Raw genomic sequence first — 19,374 nt, 5'->3', positions numbered from 1 at the left:
AAACTCATGATCCAAACTATAAACTTTGCGAGAAGAATCAAAAGCTAGGAAAACAAAAAAAAAAACATAATCGAATACACAATTTGAAAATCTAATAATTAACCAGTTAACTGCAGCAACAAAACTGAACAAAATAAAAATAAAATCAATATTAATTGAAAATCTACCACCAAGAACATTACTCAGACACACGAACACCTCCCAACAGCCTATTGAACGCGTCTGTTATTGCCACGATAACATGCTTGTTAATGAAATTAATACAAGCATTCACCGGAGGACTTATCCTGTCCCAAACACGATGCCAATAGTTTGATTGCTCAGCCTGCCTTTTTGTCCTTTTTAACCATGTATACGTTTAGGTTTAGCTTAATTTGGCCCTATTAGAACTTTTTTTTTCTTTTTCTTTTTCTTTTTTTTTTAATCCCCAAAGGTAATGTGGCTTTTCAAATTACCATTGAATCAAAATCGATCAATCTTAAATTCAAGAGTAATTCTAAAAATGAGATGGATTATAAGCTCAATGGTCATTCTTGGAAGTTGGAAGCATACAAGAATGATACAAAAAGAACTTATAATATTAAGTGATTTTAAAAGTCATGTTACTCTTGGAGATAAAAATGAAATAAAAGTTCTACTCAAGACTTTTATCCCTATTTTGTGGTGATTTACTCGTACATAGAATATTCTATAATTGTTTGACAACAATATGTCAAAAAGAAAAGACTTTCAATTGAACGAGTATGATGGAAATGAGATTAGGGTAAATTTTATATTCAACTTCAAAATCTTTCCCAACAAACTCAAAAACTTTCAACTAAAAGACTATAACTTTCATGATTTAATAAGCCATGTTTCATATGACTTATTTTAGATGTTTAGATGAGATGAACTGTTGAAATTTATAAATATAAAAATCTCAAATTTAAAGGAAATTCTAGGAGATCACAATCCCATGACGGGAAATTCTAGGAGATCACAATCCCATAACGGGATTCAATTTTTTTCGAAGGAAATTAATCCGTTTATAATTTCTCAGATCAATTGTTTTTAAAAGCCTCCTCGATAGGCATAAAAAAAAAAAAAGGAAGAAATAAAATTATCTTTGATTATTTTGAAAACGATTTACTCGAGGTGGAATTAATGAGATAAATGTTGTTCTCAATTAGTAATTAATGTATAGAATTGAACTTTTCAACAGTGGAATATGTTCATAAAAAAAAAAAAAAAAATTGTGGAGTATGGTTTTTGACTTCATTCTTCAATAAATAAACTCTTTTTAAGATCTTGTTCTTAACGTTTAAATTTTCTGCAAAAGAAAAGGTATACATATATTACTATCCTATCCTAAATGCTTTATATATTATTAAACTCATGATCCAAACTACTATAAACTTTGCGAGAAGAATCAAAAGATAGCTAGGAAAAAAAAAAAATAATAAAATGCACAGTTTGAAAATCTAATAATTAACCAGTTAACTGCAGAAACAAAACTCAACAAAATAAAAATAAAATCAATATTGAAAATCTAAACATTACTCAGACACGAACACCTCCCAACATGCTTGTTAATGAAGTTAATACAAGCATTAAGCGGAGGACTTATCCCGTCCCAAACACGACGCCAAATGCACATATTTTCGGAGCTTGATGCGCTTCCTGGCATTGGAATCGGCTGCAAGTAAGCCGAAGCAGCCTTCTTGACAAGAAAATTACTAATATGAATCTCTTGAGCAGTTTGAACTCCAAAGCTTTCTGACAAGAAACTTCTTCTTCGCCTTTCCATCCATGATGATGCGGGCATCAAATCTCTTAGCGAAGTATAACCTAGTAAAGGAGAATCAGCTGCAAAGGTGGTGTCCTCCTTAACCATTCTTCGACTTTGAAGGCTTTTAATGAAAAGCTTCCTCCATGAATTTGGTATTGTTTTGAAAGATAAAAATTTGGTAGGCTTTTATATATATATATATATATATATATATATATATATATATATATATATATATATGCATGTAGAATAAGGTTGACTTGGTTTTCATATAGAATCTTATTCAGTATTAAACTCTTCATTTAAAATCCCCAATTTTTAGGTAGGTTAATCTTTTTGATATATTCAAAGATTTGGATATTGTTTTAGATTCAAATATCACTATCTTCAAAACAGACTTTTAACTGAATGCAACTTACTAGCTAGTATTCACCCGTTTATTGTGCTGACACTAATACTTGAGATTGAATTTCTCATTAGAAAAACTAGATAAATAATTTTAGTTCATTTTTTTGTGAGAATTTGGCTTGACACATTTTCCAAATTCCTTCCGCCCGTTTATTGTGGGGGAGACAAATACTTACTTTGATATTCTCATTAGAAAAACTTTGGTTTTTGACATATTAGACGACGTTGGGATGTTCAAGTAGTGGGCGGTCAAAAACTGTTCTGCATCCGCTATTCATTCGTCCGCATGGGTTGTAAGCAGATTTTCAACGACCCCTTATTTCGGGCAAGTGAATGCCATGCATATTCGCTATCCACATAATTGCAGGCGCAGGGAGGAATATGGGTGGCGGATTATAGTGTTTAATTTGTATGTTGTTGCATGCATTATGTGTGATGAATGTTGGGACTTTGTTTGTGTATGCTTCAATTCATGCATTTAATATTGGCTAATTTGGCATGGTGGTTTGAAATGTCACTAACACACTAAATTGACCTTGCGTGTTCAGTACTATTCAGCTTTAGACATTATTATTATTATTATTATTATTATTTTGATATGTCCACACAAGAGGGGGGAGGGAGATTATTTAAAGGCAATTGAAGTTATAATTCATTTGTATTTTTTTTGAGAATATAATTCAATTCAATTGTATTTTGTAATTATTTTCAATTTATTTGTATTGCCCAAAGTTTATAAATGTATGTATTTTTCATATTAAAATTCCATTATAAATAGCACTCACAATGGAGGAGCTAGCCAAATAGTACTTTTATCTAAAATGGCTAATCAAATTTGTAAAAAAAAAAACTCCCACATTGGAGTAGCCAAAAAAAAAAAAAAATACAAAATGAATATTTTATTGGATTAGCCAAAAAAAAATGCAAAATGAATATTTTATTAAGGAGCCATTTTATTTCTCTCTCTACATCTCTCTTTTCCCAAAATTTTCTCCTACTATTTCTCTCTCTACATCTATTTTTTAAAAAAGTTGAAAAATATGATCTTTAGAAAAAATACAATCCTTATATATATATATATAGCTAATAGGATGTAGGAAGCCTTTAAAAATTCATAAGCTAAACTAGATAAAGTGAGTTTTAATGAGCTATTTTGCATAAAAATTTGGCTACTCCATTGTGGGTGCTCCAAAATGCATGTATTGCCCAATGTTTAGTTGTTTACAATTCAATTGGAATTTTCCTATTACAATTTACACAATTATATTCAGTTCAAAATTTGGATTAATCCCATTTAAAAACCTCATAAACAGCTTTATAAAACAATAGGCTCATATAAATTAAGTTCATAGTTTTTTTTTTTTTTTTCAAAAAAAAAAAAAAAAGGCAAAACCAAAAAAGTTTGTCACACGCAGCCCCTTCAACTATCAATTTGTTACCAAAAAAAAAAAAGGTCATTCCTTTTCCTTTAGTTGAGCATGTTGAAATGGACCGAATTTTCCGCACGTGCCATACACATACATGTAGACCGGTGGGGCCATGGCCCCCACAAAAATTTTAAAATTATTTTTGGGATAAATGCAAAAAAAAAGTCTATGTTGTTAGCCTAAATTACAAATCGCTCATTGTGGTATCAAAATGAATTTAAAGGTCCTTAGGGTATGTCAAAAAAATAGTTTAGTCCATGAAGTCAAATTTTGTTAAAATATTTAACGGATTCTGTTAAGTGACATGTCAGCTCTAATAAAATAACAACACATGTCACTCTTAATAAAAAAAATATAAATATATAAACTTAAAAAAAAAAAAAAAAAAAAAAAATTTTTTTTTTTTTTTGAAAAAAAAGAAAAGAAAAAGAAAAACGTACAAATTAAAGAACAAAGAAAAACAATTCATTACCCAAAAAAGATTTTAACCAAACCTATCTACATATATAACAACGCAAAGAGAAAATATCACCTTGAAGTCCTGGTCAATTTCATGAACGAACAAGCCTCTGGAAGGGAAGCTTTCTATTCAGGAGCTAGGTACTCTTCTGATACTAAAGGATTTGACTACGTAACATTAACATAACATTAATTTTTTGTTTTTTTGGTTTTATATATTTATATTTTTAATATATCTATGTTTTTTTTTTTATTAAGAGTGCCACATGTTGTCATTTTATTGGCGTTGATGTGTAACTTAAAATTTAACAGAATCCGTTAAATGTTTTAACATAATTTGACTCCAAGAACTAAATTGTTTTTTTTGTCATACCACCCTAAGGACTTTTAAATTCATTTTGATATCACATGGAGTGATATGTCATTTAGGCTAACCACATGACTGATTTTGCATTTATCTTATTATTTTTTTTAGAAATAATTCATATCTAAGGCTTGCACAATCGAGTGATCAATAAATAATCAACTCGTTTTAAGATCTACACCTTTTTTTTTTTCTTTTTTTTTTGCGCCTTTCTAAGATCTACTTGTAATTCTTAAGGTTTATTTTATACTCATAATCCAAACTTTTGGCTTTGCAAAAAAAAAAAAAAAAAATACAAAATACAAAATTTGAAGATCTAATACGCCCACTATTATTAACAAACTCCTTCTTTGAGGAGTTTGTAGTCTGTTTGGATTGAGTTAATCTGTCTAAGCTGCTTAGCTTTATGTGTCTGTCTTATAACTTTCTTATGTTTTAATGAAATTCAGTTTGTTAAAAAAAAAAAAAATGACAGTGGCAACAAAAGCTAAAAAAAAAACACACATATTGAAATGACTCTCATATATACATGCTAAAACTTTTAGAGAAACTTGTTACTGAAAATCTACGCTTATTGACATTTTCATTCATCGCGGCGAGTCGCATGAATACCTCCCGGCCAACAACCTATCCAACGCGTCTGTTATTGCAACGATAACGTGCGTTTTAATGAAGTTAATACAAGCATTAACGGGAAGCGACACCCTGTCCCAAACACGGTGCCAAATGCATTTGTTACCGGAGCTTGGCATGCTTCTGGACACCGGAATTGGCTGCAAGTAAGCCCAAGCAGCCTTTTGGACAAGAAAATTACTGATAGGAATCTCTTGAGCAGATTGCATGCCTGAATTTCTTGGCAATAAATTTGTTCGCTTTCTCATTATGGATGATGGGGGCATCAAATCTCTTAGCGAAGTATAAGAATCTATAGCCTTTGACTCGGCAGTTGCAAAGGCTGTGTCCTCACGAATGGTTCTTGGAAAGCTTCGACTTTGAATGCTTTTAATGAAAAACCATCTTTTTCTTGATTGAGTGGAGTAATCCATAAATCTTGTTTTGTTTTGTTTTGTTGTATCAATAGAGTTATGTTTGATTATATTGTTTTGAAAGATGAAAATTTGGCAGGGTTTTTGAGATATTAGTGCACAGAATGATAAACAATAGAATTATTGTTAAAATAGATGAGCAAAAAATAACTTAATTACTCTATATATGGTATGATTGACTAGGTTGCCATGTAAAAACTAAACTCTGGATACGGTTAATCCCCAGTTTTAAGGTAGGTTGGCCCAATTCTTATGTATATTAATTTGCTTAATCTACCAATTATAGAACACTCTAGAATGGCAGGTATATTCAAACGCACGGATTTGGGAGTGCGACCAGAGTAATTTTATATTTTTAAGGTTCTGTTTGTTTGGACGTAAAATGATTTCTGAAAAATATTTTTCGTATTTTTGAGTGTTTGGTACGACCGAAAATAATAGTCAACGAAAAATATTTTGAGTTTGACTAAAAAAGCTTCTTAATTTTCGAAAAATGGTTTTCATTTTTGGAAACCGTAAATTATTTTCCGAGTTTGAACATCTCATTATCAAATCGACAGATCCAGCTGAAATGTCACCTGGACTTCATCAGGTCACTGTCGAGATCCCACCTGGACCTAATTGGGACTCTTTACCGGGACCTATTCAAGACTCGCCGGGCCACCGCCTGGATTTCGAGGGGACTTGGTCGGGCCAACGTAAGGACTTAGTCGAGACCCAGTCAAGCCACCATTGGGACTTTACCATGACCCGGTAGGAACCCCTGCTTGGACCCGGTCGGGACATGTCACGACGGTTTTTGTTAAAAAAAAAATTCAATGCCTAATAGTCTCTCGCTCGTGTCCAAAGCTGATGGATATTTGTTGCAGCTGTAAACGTGTTGCGATGCTTGTGTTGCTTCTTGTCCCTTCTTTTGACCACAGCTTTCAACGGGGCGGGAGAAACACAATGACCAAAATAACCTTTTGTTATTTTTAATCTTTCTGAAACTTTTTTTTTTTTTTTTTTTTGGTATTCTTTCTAGACCCTTGAATAATTCTTTGATGTTCCAGGAAAAAAGAAAAAAGAAAAAAAGAGCAGTCACTTTGCTGGGTTGTGAAATGTAAACTCTACCAATTAAATTTTTGGGCTTTTTCCATTACACGAGACATGAATCCATCAAAACATGCGTCCACATGTTGTAGAAGTCTTATTAATGCAGCCTGATTTAAAGTAATTCAAATATTATGATGAGTACCCTATACGGAACATATCATCTCTATTTTATTTTGGATTGGAGAATATCTAGTTAATTGTCAGAATCTCTTTAGAGAGATCGTGAGGCTATAAATGAGACATCATTCGCATTAATAAAAAAAATAATAAAATAATATATATTTTTTAAAAAAAAATTAAAAATTAAAAAAGTAAGGGGTGGCCGGCCACCCCATTTGGGGTCTGGGGTAGCCGAAGCCACCCCATGGCTGGACCACTCCTAAGGGCCAAATCTTTTTATTTATTTATTTATTTATTTTAGGTGGTTTAGCCGCCACAAGATAACCTGGTGGGTGGCTCGGTCACCCTTTGTTTTTTTTTTTTTTTTAATTTATTTTTTAAATATATATTATTTTATTATTATTATTTATTATTATTAATGGGACAGATGTCTCATTTATGACCTCAGAATTTCTAATCATCAACTGAATATTCTCTAGTTCAAAATGAATTAAAGAGAATCTTATTCTCCCATACGAGACTTGAGTGTGTTTTGAAATTACGATCATTATTATTGTTATTATTATTTTGTTGTTGGTAGAACATTAACAATACACCAAATGTCGAGTTGAGAAGACATATAAGAAAGACACATAGGTTAAAAAGCTTCGTTTAAAGTACCAACAGAACCACTTCTGATGCTTCAGTTAATAACAATAAAGTGAAAGGGATTATGTTTCCCAATGTTTCACATTCAATAACATATGATTTTGTGTTAAAGAAGAGAGGGGAAAAAAAAAAAAAAAAAAAAGTCCTAGTGGTATTATCATCTATATCTCACACAATTAGTGGAAATAGTTTTATTTTAAACTGTTAAAGTTATTAATCTGAAATCTATTTTTAAAACGTATTACATTCACTTTTAATTATCATATTATTTTAAAATTTTAATGAACTGAATTAAAAAAAAAAAAAAAAAAAAAAAAAAAAAAAAAAAAACCCTCTTCCCATCTAATAAAGGAAGCTTTCCAGGTGTTTCTTTTAAATTTTGCGGTCTTGGGACAGGTGTCATTGTGATCCTGTGACTCTGGAAATGCAATGAAGCCCATGATTACCAATTTACCACCCACCAAATGAAACCAATCGTGCATTGCGGGGGGTAGCAAAGTAAAACGCAATCCACCCGTGCTTTCTTTGCTTTGCTTGGTTCACATGCATAGTCGTCTCCTCTCTTTCTATTGATTTTCTGAAGATATTTACTTCTTTTCTCGTCTCGGAATTTATAGTCATGTTTTAACAGATAGAAAAACCTTTAGTCGGCTAACAATGGCAACAGCTCTGCCAGCGCCTTCTCTCGCCTATGCTTCTTGCTCCGGCAGTGGGCAGCTCAGAACCTGCTCCTGTGCTTCAATTCCACCCTCCAAATCCAGTTTGAAGCGCTTCAGTGTCAGGGCACTCAAAGAAAAAACAGAGGAAACTAAAACTCCGTCTTCCTCTCCTTCGGCTGAGGAAATTACGAAGAAGTATGGCCTTGAGGCTGGTCTCTGGAAGGTACCCATTTCTTCTCTTCTCCGTGTCTGTTTGTGTTTGCTTGTCTGTGGGCATCTAAACTGCTAATTTTCATTCTAATTCTTCTTTTTCATATGGGATTATGGCTGTTCTCCATGGTACTAGTCCTATAATGCTGTTATGTTTTTTTTTTGTTTTTTTTTATTTTATATACATGAGTTTCCTTGTTCTTTTTATGTGTAAATTAGATGTTTGATGGGTATAGAGGGTGTCATATGGGAGTAAATTGCAGTCAATTCTGGAAATTTTCAACATCTGTTATTGGTTTGGTCGCTTAGGAGTTTGAGGAATGAAAGGAAGAAAGAAATTAATTTTGATTTAATGTATTTTGTGTGTTTGCAAGAAGTAGCATCCAGCCTAATTACTCTTATTAAGTTCAGTGGAGTGGAGGATTTTATGTATCTTTCAGAATCCCTGGGGAAAACTAACTACGAAGTAGCTAGTACTTTTTTGAAGATGTGTGTTAATGCTTTCTTGATTACTGTGTGGCATTTGAAAATGTCATGGATGTCTGCAGATATTCAGGTCGAAAGAGGAAGGAAGGGAAGGAGCTGAGGAAGGAAAATCAAAGGGCAATCAAGCCAAGGAACTGCTAGCAAAGTATGGAGGAGCATATTTGGCCACCTCCATTATTCTCTCTCTGATCTCTTTCTCGATCTGCTATGCACTAATTAGCGCTGGAATTGATGTCCAAACTTTGCTGCAAAAGGTAAGGACAAATAATAAAGATCCTGATCTAGTTTCTATCTATGAACTGCAAATTGCCTGATCCTCCAAGGTATATGATTTTCATTGTACATACTATATTATATTTTCAGGTGGGGATTTCGACTGATGCGACTGGGGAGAAAGTTGGTACCTTGGCTTTGGCATATGCTGCACACAAGGCTGCATCTCCAATAAGATTCCCTCCAACGGTGGCTCTGACTCCCATTGTTGCCAGTTGGATTGGAAAGAAAGTTGAGAAAGAGAAATAGCCTCTTTTTGGTACAACCAATATTGTTTCACATGTAACATATCATGGGATTTTTCTTACTTCCAACTCCTGATTATAAAGGCAAATGATCTTCACGACGACCACGTTTCTCCAGTCCTATAATGCCTGCCTTCTTTTTCTTTTTCTTTTTCCTTTTCTTTGCATTATCGGGTCGGGTCCGTTTTGAACCACAAGTTTATAGCTCGCGATGGTTAGTTATGGCATGAACAAGCTTAAAACAAAATGACTGTTACCACCATACGTATGTCGATGCCACCTTGCTCCCACGTTCAAATCCCTCGGAGCAGTTGAGCATTTCATATAAACCAGGTAAGTTGCATTACGATGCCACCAATTAATATGAAAGACTTCAAGCACAAATCGGGCAGCGTATAAGGTTTAGGTACTTCATTTCCAAAAATCAGTAGGGCTTTTCTGGCTCATCATATTTGTAAACGAGTCATCACATGGTTTTATTTTATTTTTCTAAGCATATGAAATATCTCTTCATTACTTGAAAGAACACAGATTCATCCTATTCTCTTACTTCTAATTTCTAAACAATTCGAAATACATCTCTTCAGACTCTTCAATACCTTGCGAAATTAACCTAGAGGTCAAGCTAGTCAGTACAATAAAGCCAAGAATGCTAATATACACCGGTGAACAACATTGGTATTTTCTGCTTCTTCTTCTTTTTTCTTCTTTTTTCTTTTCTCTTTATTTACTACAAGAAGAAACACCTAATATATGGTACTTAACTGTACAAAGAAGCTGCGACCTCCACCTTCCATCCAATAGTTTCTTGTGCATTTTTTTATGGGAACATCCTGCAGGCATCTCCTTGGAACCTTCAATCTAACCTCCTCCAGAGATTTTACACAATCGAAAATGGTTAGACATCATAGGTTCTCATGAATAACAAGTAATTGTATCCTCGATTAGATTCATCAACATACGCTTTCCAAGTTCTCAACTCTTAGTAGGGTTAGCGGGAGGAGGCTCTTCGGTTGCACTGGACGGTGGAGTCTGGGGGTGTGGTGTGCTGACATTAGGCATGAAATAATCTTCATGAAGTGCACCCAGGTCATTCCATCCTACCCCAGCTATGGTAAAGAATCAAGGAATTCAGTACTCACTGTTAAGATCTTAAGACGGGGCAAATCAAAAATAACTCAAAAAGAAAAAAAAGGAGCAGCATCTTTGCTGTGAGGATACGTTCCGTTCGCCACATGTCTGTGATGCTAACATCAGCATCTGATAAAAGCCAGTAATCTGCATCACTCTGAATGGTAAAACAGAAAACATTAGTACTCATTGTTGTTCCTTTCATCAAAAGAACAAAAGAAACTTCAGTAGAACTGAAACAAATATTTATTAATGACGTCATTTTTTTATTTTTTTTAAACTATTAACTTACTGGTAGGAAACTATTTAAGTTGGGGCTTGCAAAATAACCAAACAGAAGGCATTATTTTACAGGTTAAATTATTCTGCTCTTCTAAAACCTATCGTTTCTTCAGTCATTTGATGTCATCACATTTTAGACAAATATTTTTTTCAGAAAAGCAGAACATGTAGTTTCTGCTTGTAATAATTTTTTTTGGGAGCTCCAGTGAACGAAAAAATAACAAAACTGTTTATAACAGATTGTATCTTTCAAAAAGCTATTATACCAAACAAATCAAGAGCCAGACTTACATCAACATCTGATGGAACAATCTTCATGATTCCACTCACAAAGTCCTGAGAGGCATTAAGATCTGAGCACATTCTATGAGCATCTTGTCCCTGCATTTCAATCTCCTTTCCTCTGCTCTCCTCTGCGACCATTGCTGTTGCTGGGTTCTCATCAAACCCTGAACTTGATGGAACGTTTGGAGGTACCTCAACACCGTTAATCTCCTCAAACCTTTCTTCAAATTGACTAGAGAGAAAGATAGAGAGTCAGATTATCTGGATCCGAAATATTCAATCATTACTTACACTAGGATTGTGTCTTTATCTTTGCTAGTGCGGGGAAGACATTAATGACTACAGAAATGCAATGATCTTGTAACCAGGTAGAATCAATGATACCTTACAAGGTAAACATCTACGGGGCCCATTGTGCTCCTTAGGACTATCCTGTACCTCCTCTGGGGATAGTCAACAGCCTGGTACAAATTAGAAAAGTCATTGAGAAATATGCATGTAAATACACAAAATGAACTTTCATCTATCTTGTCCATTCTTAAATTACCTCATCAGGATCTGGGACTTCCAGAGTGGTGCCATGTGGAGCTTTAATTGCTATTAACGTTTCATTCTGGTAGAAGCAATTACTGTATGTATTTAGTTGACTGGTAAGAGAAATTTATTTTAGGAAATGCAAGGTTGCCAACTCCAATTATATATGGTGACATTACTAAAAACAAACCTGGAAGCAGGGTAAGCCCTTGATGTCTTCCTCAGTGACAAAAAGCCACCTAGCATGGGACAAAGGCTAGATTGTATCAACTAAAATGATACCAATTATGGATACAAAATAAAGATCATAACATCACAAAAGTGAATGAATCTTGGTGGAGTAAAATGGAGGGCAATTTACTTCTGATGGTTCTCATCTTCACTGAGCTCCCTCAATCGTTCTTGCATTTCCCTGCAACAGATTAGAAGCCTCAGCACATTAACGGTTGGAAAAAAAAAATTGTAATAGAGCAAATCTAGGAAAGGCATAGGTAAGTAACCTTATTTGCTCATCTAATCTGCTCTCTTGAATGGAAAGGTTTTCAATTTCTGCCTACATTAAAAGAAAGAAAAAATGAGGCCAAATCCTTCACCTTCAAAAATATGCAAACATTATTTACGCTCATTTTTTTTTTTTGGATAAATAATGTATATTCAAACAACGAGCAGAGGGGAGCAATCCATGTACACAGGAAATATACAAGAGACCCCTAATCCGAAAAGAGAAGAACATAAATCTAAGAATTCAGAAAAATTAGAAACATTCGGAGTAGGCCAGGCCACTCTCCATGAATACAGCGTTTATAACACCAACTTCTTCAAATCGGTCAATCCTCTCTCATATTCATCAAAACTTCGAGTATTCTACTCTAGCCAAATACTCCACATCACATACAAGGGAACCATCTACCATATATGCAAAGCAAGATGGTTGCCCAGTTGTCCTCTCTAACTTCCCAAACACTCGCTCACCCTGCGAGGCATAACCCAATCAACACCAAAAAGCTGAAGTACACTCCATATCTCTGTTGCAACCGTACAATGTAGGAATAAATGATCGATCTAACTCTCTATCATGCTTACTCATACAAAACCATTCAATCACCATAATATTCCTCTTGCGTAAATTATCCAATGTTAATATTTTCCCTAGAGCCGCCGTCCACACAAAGAAAGTCACTCTCGGTAGCACCTTACTTTCCAAATACTCTTCCAAGGGAAAATATACTGTACCAAAGTAGACAAAACCTGATAATAAGATTTCATTGCAAATGTCTTCCTTTTCGATGGAATCCAACAAATTGTATCCTCACATCCATACCAAACTTTTTGGGAATATAGCAACTCAAAGAATCAAGAGACCGCATCCACTTCCCAATCACGCACAGGCGAATAAACAACACATTCCAATGTAGAGTACCATTTTGAAATTGCATATTCTCCGCCACCCACGCGTCCTTCCCACATGCAATAGTGAACAATTCTGGAAAAAGGATCTTCAATGGTTTTCCCCACACCACACATCATGCCAAAACAAAACTTTAGAACCATCTCCTACCTCATAACGCACATGGTGTGCAAAACCATCCCACCCCTTCCTAATACATTTATGCTCATAATTACTACACATTGGAGATAAAATGATGTATTTGATCCATCACCATCAGAATGTTATGCACATGATGGTACATATATAACAAACTCAAGTCAGGAAGCCTAATCTAATTTTTCAACAATGCTGACCAACTTCACCAACTGCTCATTTTCACGATTCATGCTAAACGTGCTACAAGGGCAAGGGCAATAGCCTTAAAAGAATGTGGATTGAACTGTTGACATGCGAACAGTATGGCCAATGATTAAAAAGTCAAGGCACTAGGTGAGGCTAACATGAGGAAAAACCTGTGATGTCAACCCAAAATGGTTGGCATACTAGCACTGTTGAGTATATATTCATATAAACATATTTGCTTCACTATAGGCCAAATGTTGCCTTTACAATCAACCTAGCAGAGTTAAAAATTCACTCTCAAAAGAAAATCAAATCATACTAAAGGGGGGAAAAAAGGGGCACAAAATGTTTAAAGAGCTGTGCAGAGCCTGAGCAACCATGGTTCATGCATGACAAGAAACAATTTCTCTATTTGGCATACCTGTAAACTGGAATAATTTTCATCAGCCTCCCCTGGCTTTGAGACATCAACTCCCCTAATCAAACAATCAATCAAACTGAGTGAGTTCTCATGTGCAGTAGATAATTGATTTTCGCAATTTAGAAAACAAAATATGACATTAAACTTTCAAAAAATAAGAAAGCATTTCCATACTTCCATTGGATTCTGTTTTTGAGCTTCTTTTCTATGAGACCAATTCCTTCAAGGACATTTGTTATATCATATATCCTCCTCTTTTGCACCTGTAGCAGAAATCTTCAACTTATAGAACTTCACAACAATTGGTATGTTGAACCAGACAGAATAATGGTCACCTCTAAAGTTTCAGCAGCTTTATTTAGATCAAGAATACCATCTTCGGCATGTTTGATCAGATTGATAAATTTTTTTGTCAAGAGACCTGAATGAGAATCATAGGACATTGTTGTCACTCTTAAACAAGAAATTGGTCTATTCCACAAACAGAGCTATACTGAAATGAGCCGTGCTTCTTTAAAAATAAAAAATAAAATATAAATTAATCAACAAAGGCAGAAGTAGTAATTCTGTTACCAAGAGAGCTGTCATAACGGCAAGGGCCAGCTGGAGTGAGATTATTGCCGGAAGGAGAAGCTGCCAAAATTTAAAGAAAGTTTTGCCATAAATGCATCTTACACTTTCTGCTAGGACCAATGGAGACAGAAGGAAAGAGAAGTACTTGTGCTAATTGAGAGGATTCAGATAGTACCTAATTATCCTTTGATTTACAACAAATAATGAAAGAGATACATAGCAGGAACATAGATATGGGAACATAGTCCCAATATTTATACTTACCAACATTTGAGACTGGAGTTTGAGGTCCAGATTTATTGCACTTTGTAAGCCTTGACGTTTTGCTTCCCTTTCCCCCTTTTACTGACATAGGTGTCTGAAGGGGACTGTTAACTACTTCAGTGAATCCAGAACCTGTTATTCTATCACCAGACTCAGCTTCATAGTCTGCTGTGTCACTCTTCCGCTTTAAATGCTAATAAACACCATTATGTTTTTGAAAAATTCAATCAGCAACATGAGCAAATACATTTGATCACAATTCAATTAAATGCAAGAATTCAAGGTTCCATTCAAGATAAAAGAATGCTAATGAAACATACAAATATGCTGGCTGAAAAAAAAAATCAACGAATTCACAGCCAGCCTAATTTTCGAGAGGCTAGATATGCAACTAGAGAGAGAAGTTAGCTTTCCAACTTATCAACTGACAGAAGTAGCAACAGCAAGACTAGCTAGTTTGGTCAACCAAAAGATCATTGAGTTGTAAATATCTCATCATTCTCAATAGCAAACTACCAAACATCTGAAATTGTTATATATCTGAGATTTCTCAATCGCAAAATCATATTAAAAATATTAATTTTCTAAGGAGCAAACTTATTTAATAAAATAATGGAAACAACTGAACAAGGAAATGCAATAAATATGGTATGATTAGTTGACAAACACGAGTATAGTGCTTCCATATAGAAAAACCTCTGATACATCCTATAAACGTCTAAAAGTGAAACCCAACCAACCAAATATCTTAAACTCTGAAAATACATATGCCTATTCAACAATAAGTCACACTTATTGTGAAACATTTCTTTGTTCTTTTCAAACTCAAAAAATACAGTGAGAAGGAGAGTCATTGTAAGAGATTCTACCAACAACAAACAGCCAGCAACACCACTTTCAAAAGTGCAAATGCATCAAATTCCACCAGCATCCGACGCCCTCAAACTGCATGATCCATACCCCTAGGGCATTAATATTGAAGACAAATTTTGAAAGGCAAAGGATCATGCAACATTATGTCCCTTACCTCTACTACTATAAAAATGACTTAAGCTTCGCCAACGACCTCTCACGATCCTCAAAACTTTTGTCTTCACGCATATTCCTTGAATATGGGGCAGTTTCTTACGAAGAAGTTCAAAAATAAGACTTCAACCATAAGCACAGTACTTCATCATTGACAAAGGTTCCTATTACCACAGTAGTACACCATATCTACGTGAGGAGTTCAAGTTTTCATTGTAACAAGCACTATGCTGTAAGATGTCATTCCTACAAAAGACTAGCAAAGCTCAAATCAAAACCATCAGATTTGGCATATCTCATTTCATCTTATCTATGCTTCCCAATGACTGACTAACCGATCTCGGGTACAACATATTGAAGAAATAAAATTATTTGATGGCCCAAAACTTTTGGTAGCACTACTGAGCAGCAATGTCACTATCTCATAACACTTCATTGGTATATGTCAATCAAAGAAGTCTTGGAAGCACCTAACAATTACATCCATTTCCAGCACAACAAATGGATATACATCTAAACACTAAAATGACCAGACTATTGATCTGACAAACAAGTGTGTCAAAACTAGCATCAGTACTTTGAATTTTAATAAAATCAATGCAAAATGATCATGTTTAGAAGATCTTTCAGTCATTTCCATAGATAAGTAATTAAAGATTCTAAAATAGATTCAGTTTGTCCACTAGAAATTAACTCAACATTATAGATATGGGCAGGGACCGGGATACCCCAAACATTCATATCATCCAGACACATGTTGAAAAGACTTAAAGCCATGGCAATCATTATTTATAGAGGCTTAATGCTATACTAAGATGTCAATCTAAGATATTTTTCAACAGGTATGTATTCTAGAAATGTGTTCGACATTCAGACATTTCAAAATATTTGCAATCAAAATCTCTATAATGAAGTGTCGACTAGTTACAATTACTTCCACGACTGGATAACCTAGCTAATTGTATCAGCCATGATATGCGGATGTAGGTTGCATGGGCAACATTGAGATGACACAGAAAGCTCTCTAAGTTCAAAACATCTGTCAATGGGTACATATTCAGGCGAATGTGGAACAGATGAGCACCTGTAGAAAATGCATCAATGTATACAATGTTCTATAGTGAATGGGAGCGAATCAATATTTTTTTATTTTTTTTTCTGTGATCAGCGCTTGGACCATATTTGCATCAATATATAAAATGTTCTACTATCTATGTTCAAGATGTAAACATGTAAAGAAAGCTATTTATTTAGCATCACTATGGAAAAGAGGCCGTTTTTCAATCCTTCATGATACCATGTGGTATGGATCACCATTCCAGTACACATCATTGTCATATTCCATCAGCATCTTGTAATTTTATATGAAAGGTGACAGAGGATAGTACTTTGATCATTGAGAATCCGATATTCTTAGCCCAATTACCATGTCCAAAATCTTGACTATCAATTGTTTATCAATGACTCTGACACAGCTTTTATCAATAACACTAACAACATTGATGTCTCTGATAATTCCAAAAAATATTAGAACACCATAGCTCCTTATTTATGATCTCAACATACTTATCAACACATATTTAGAACATTGAATGTGCAAAATTAATTTACTTAGATGAGCATTCACTTTTTCAGATAGGTCACTCTATTGCTTGTAAGAAGATCTAGATGTAGCTGGAGTTCTACATCAAATGTGAGCTGCTTCCTCTCCAACAAGCACCAAAGAAGAGTGTCAAACTAAGAATGAGAAACTTATTAGGCAAACACTTGTGTAGGCGGCTGAGCATAGATAGCAACCCAAACAAATCAGTAACTAAGAGTTGGTCAAATATTATCATTAGAACAAGTATTAACAATTTGCAAAGGAATCCATTCTCTTGCGCAAGACCCAAGCATCTTCCAGACAAAAAGAGCATTAGTGGCTAACAACCTTTCTCCAAATTTGCAGATGAGGGGGGCCAACAGGATGCCAACAATCATATCATAATCATGGTTTCACAAACATGAATAACAAGAAATGTAACAATCACCATATCCACATAGTCAAACACACAATCAACCAAATGTCCCCCCTAAAAAGGCTGCAAATTTTACCGATTAAGCAAGAAATGAAGTCAGTCAAAGAACCAAACAGATTCAACCAAGTCACCGCGCTCCAAAATAGACCAATATTACCAAAGAAATATGAAATTCCCAAATAATCACAGTCCAGTAAAAGAAGGAAACAACCTTGTTCCACAATTTCCACAAATCCAAACCCCAAGAACTCCCGATCACTAATTCCAACAAATCAAAACATCAACGACTCATTCCGCTCACTTGCTAAGCAGATCCCAAGGCAATTCTCAAATCACAGACATCACTAAAAAAGAAATGCATAAATTTTACCAAAGCAAAAGTAAGAAGAACTCACAGGAGACTTGACAACGATGGCCTCAGCTCCGTGATCAGCAGCACCGCGGCGAGGATCGGAGAAGCGGTGATATTCCGCTGGAGTAGCGAACGTGGGCTTCAAAGACGAGAATGGTAGCTGCCGCCTCGGCGGCTGTTGCTGCGGCTGCTGCTGCTGCGTGATCTGCTCAAAAGGCGGCTGCGCAGACGGTGCCGGAGCTCTCGGGCCCGACATCAAGCGGCGAGAGATCGAGCTCGAGTGAGCTTTGCGGTTTGGGGGTTTTGAAAGAGAGAACGAGAGAGAGACAAAGAAAGAAAGAAGACAACTAAAATTTAGGGGAACAGAAGGGAAATTGGATGGGAGGAGTTGGAGGGAAAATTGGGGGCGGGGAAGCGGGGATCTGAGGGTGTTTGGGTAGAAGGAAAATGGAAAAGCGGGAGAGAGAAAGAGAGCAGAAAACGAGGGAAACAAAGGGCAGGAAGGAGGGAATTTGGTTCGGATATAGATGTGGAGGGAAGCACTTATAAATTTACTGGCAAAAGTTAATTGTTTTTCTTTTTTTCTTTTTTTATAGAAAACAAAAATAAGTTATAAATTAATTATATGAGACCAAGGAGAAACGAGTAGGTGCCTACGTCTAACCGCTTGGTGCGTCTAGGATCACATGCGCTCTGGTCCTCCATACTCTCCTTGACTCCTAGTCTAGGCTTTTACAAAAAATGTAGAATCTTATTATGAAAATATTCGAGAGTATTACCGTTTTTATTATATTTTTTTTATAAAAAACTCATATAATAGTTTACATTTTTATGAAAAATGAGTATAACTAAAATGTTTCGTGATAATTTATATTTTAGTGATTAACGTTATAAGTATTATAGAAATTGTTATATGATGGTTATATTTTAATTATTAAGATAATTACCACATTATTTATAAAGAATTTGTAATAAAAATTATAATATACTACTATCTTATCAAATATGGTTTAGAGTCGGTTTCAATAAGTACGATTTTAAAAATATCATTTTTGGGATTGCCACTTTTAAAATCGTAAAGGCATTTGATAAAATATGTTACAAAGTATTTTTTTTGTTAAATATTTGTTATGCGAATTCATGATTTTGGTTTAAATTCGCACTTTTTTTTAAAAATAAACACCTCTTATCCTGCTTATTAAAATCGCATATTTTTTTCTTATTTTAAATTTAAGTGTTTTTTTAAATCGCAATGTCAAACGTGTTATATTTTGTGATATATTTAAAAAATGCAGATTATTTTTACAAAATCACAATCCTAACGCACCCTTAAATATAAAAGATATATATTTATGATTGGGAAAACAACTATTTAATATTATCTGAATTGAAATAATTGTATGATTAATAACTAGAGTTCTACACCGTCAAAATAACAAATTATGCTAAATTTAAATCTACTTGAGCAAATAAAAATAAAATCGTGCGGTGGGCTTCTCTTTAGCGAGATTGGAAAGGTTTGGATGCAGATAGATTTGAGTGTAGCGT

At 34.5% G+C, this 19,374-nt stretch overlaps 2 protein-coding genes across 2 annotated transcripts; one reads left to right on the top strand and one right to left on the bottom strand.

Moving 5' to 3' along the window:
* Positions 1-7,897: 7,897 nt before the first annotated feature.
* On the top strand, positions 7,898-9,310 carry LOC132163588 (uncharacterized). Its single transcript, XM_059573930.1, has 3 exons — positions 7,898-8,217; positions 8,753-8,944; positions 9,054-9,310. The coding sequence occupies exons 1-3, from the start codon at positions 7,993-7,995 to the stop codon at positions 9,210-9,212; spliced, it is 576 nt and encodes a 191-aa protein (XP_059429913.1). The 5' UTR covers positions 7,898-7,992; the 3' UTR covers positions 9,213-9,310.
* Positions 9,311-9,397: 87 nt separating this feature from the next.
* Positions 9,398-18,334, bottom strand: LOC132163587 (transcription factor E2FB). The gene is made up of 14 exons (XM_059573929.1): positions 17,870-18,334; positions 14,431-14,623; positions 14,167-14,226; positions 13,929-14,014; positions 13,768-13,856; positions 13,594-13,648; positions 11,941-11,993; positions 11,802-11,852; positions 11,631-11,679; positions 11,454-11,519; positions 11,291-11,367; positions 10,913-11,138; positions 10,430-10,496; positions 9,398-10,317 (listed from the first exon to the last, which is right to left on the bottom strand). Exons 1-14 carry the CDS (start codon positions 18,080-18,082, stop codon positions 10,184-10,186), a joined length of 1,419 nt encoding a protein of 472 aa, XP_059429912.1. The 5' UTR covers positions 18,083-18,334; the 3' UTR covers positions 9,398-10,183.
* Between the last annotated feature and the right edge of the window lie 1,040 nt (positions 18,335-19,374).

The sequence above is a fragment of the Corylus avellana genome, chromosome ca10, assembly GCF_901000735.1.
Source record: "Corylus avellana chromosome ca10, CavTom2PMs-1.0".
NCBI lineage: Eukaryota > Viridiplantae > Streptophyta > Magnoliopsida > Fagales > Betulaceae > Corylus > Corylus avellana.
Note: the sequence above shows the minus strand (reverse complement) of the source record. Positions and strands in the feature narration are given on the sequence as shown.

Coding starts and splice junctions, on each gene's coding strand:
- LOC132163588 (XM_059573930.1), top strand. CDS start 7,993: ATGGCAACAGCTCTGCCAGCGCCTTCTCTCGCCTATGCTTCTTGCTCC. Junction 8,218..8,752: donor TTGAGGCTGGTCTCTGGAAG/GTACCCATTTCT, acceptor GGATGTCTGCAG/ATATTCAGGTCGAAAGAGGA. Junction 8,945..9,053: donor TCCAAACTTTGCTGCAAAAG/GTAAGGACAAAT, acceptor TTATATTTTCAG/GTGGGGATTTCGACTGATGC.
- LOC132163587 (XM_059573929.1), bottom strand. CDS start 18,082: ATGTCGGGCCCGAGAGCTCCGGCACCGTCTGCGCAGCCGCCTTTTGAG. Junction 14,227..14,430: donor AACTCCAGTCTCAAATGTTG/GTAAGTATAAAT, acceptor AAATTTTGGCAG/CTTCTCCTTCCGGCAATAAT. Junction 14,015..14,166: donor CCGTTATGACAGCTCTCTTG/GTAACAGAATTA, acceptor ATTCTCATTCAG/GTCTCTTGACAAAAAAATTT.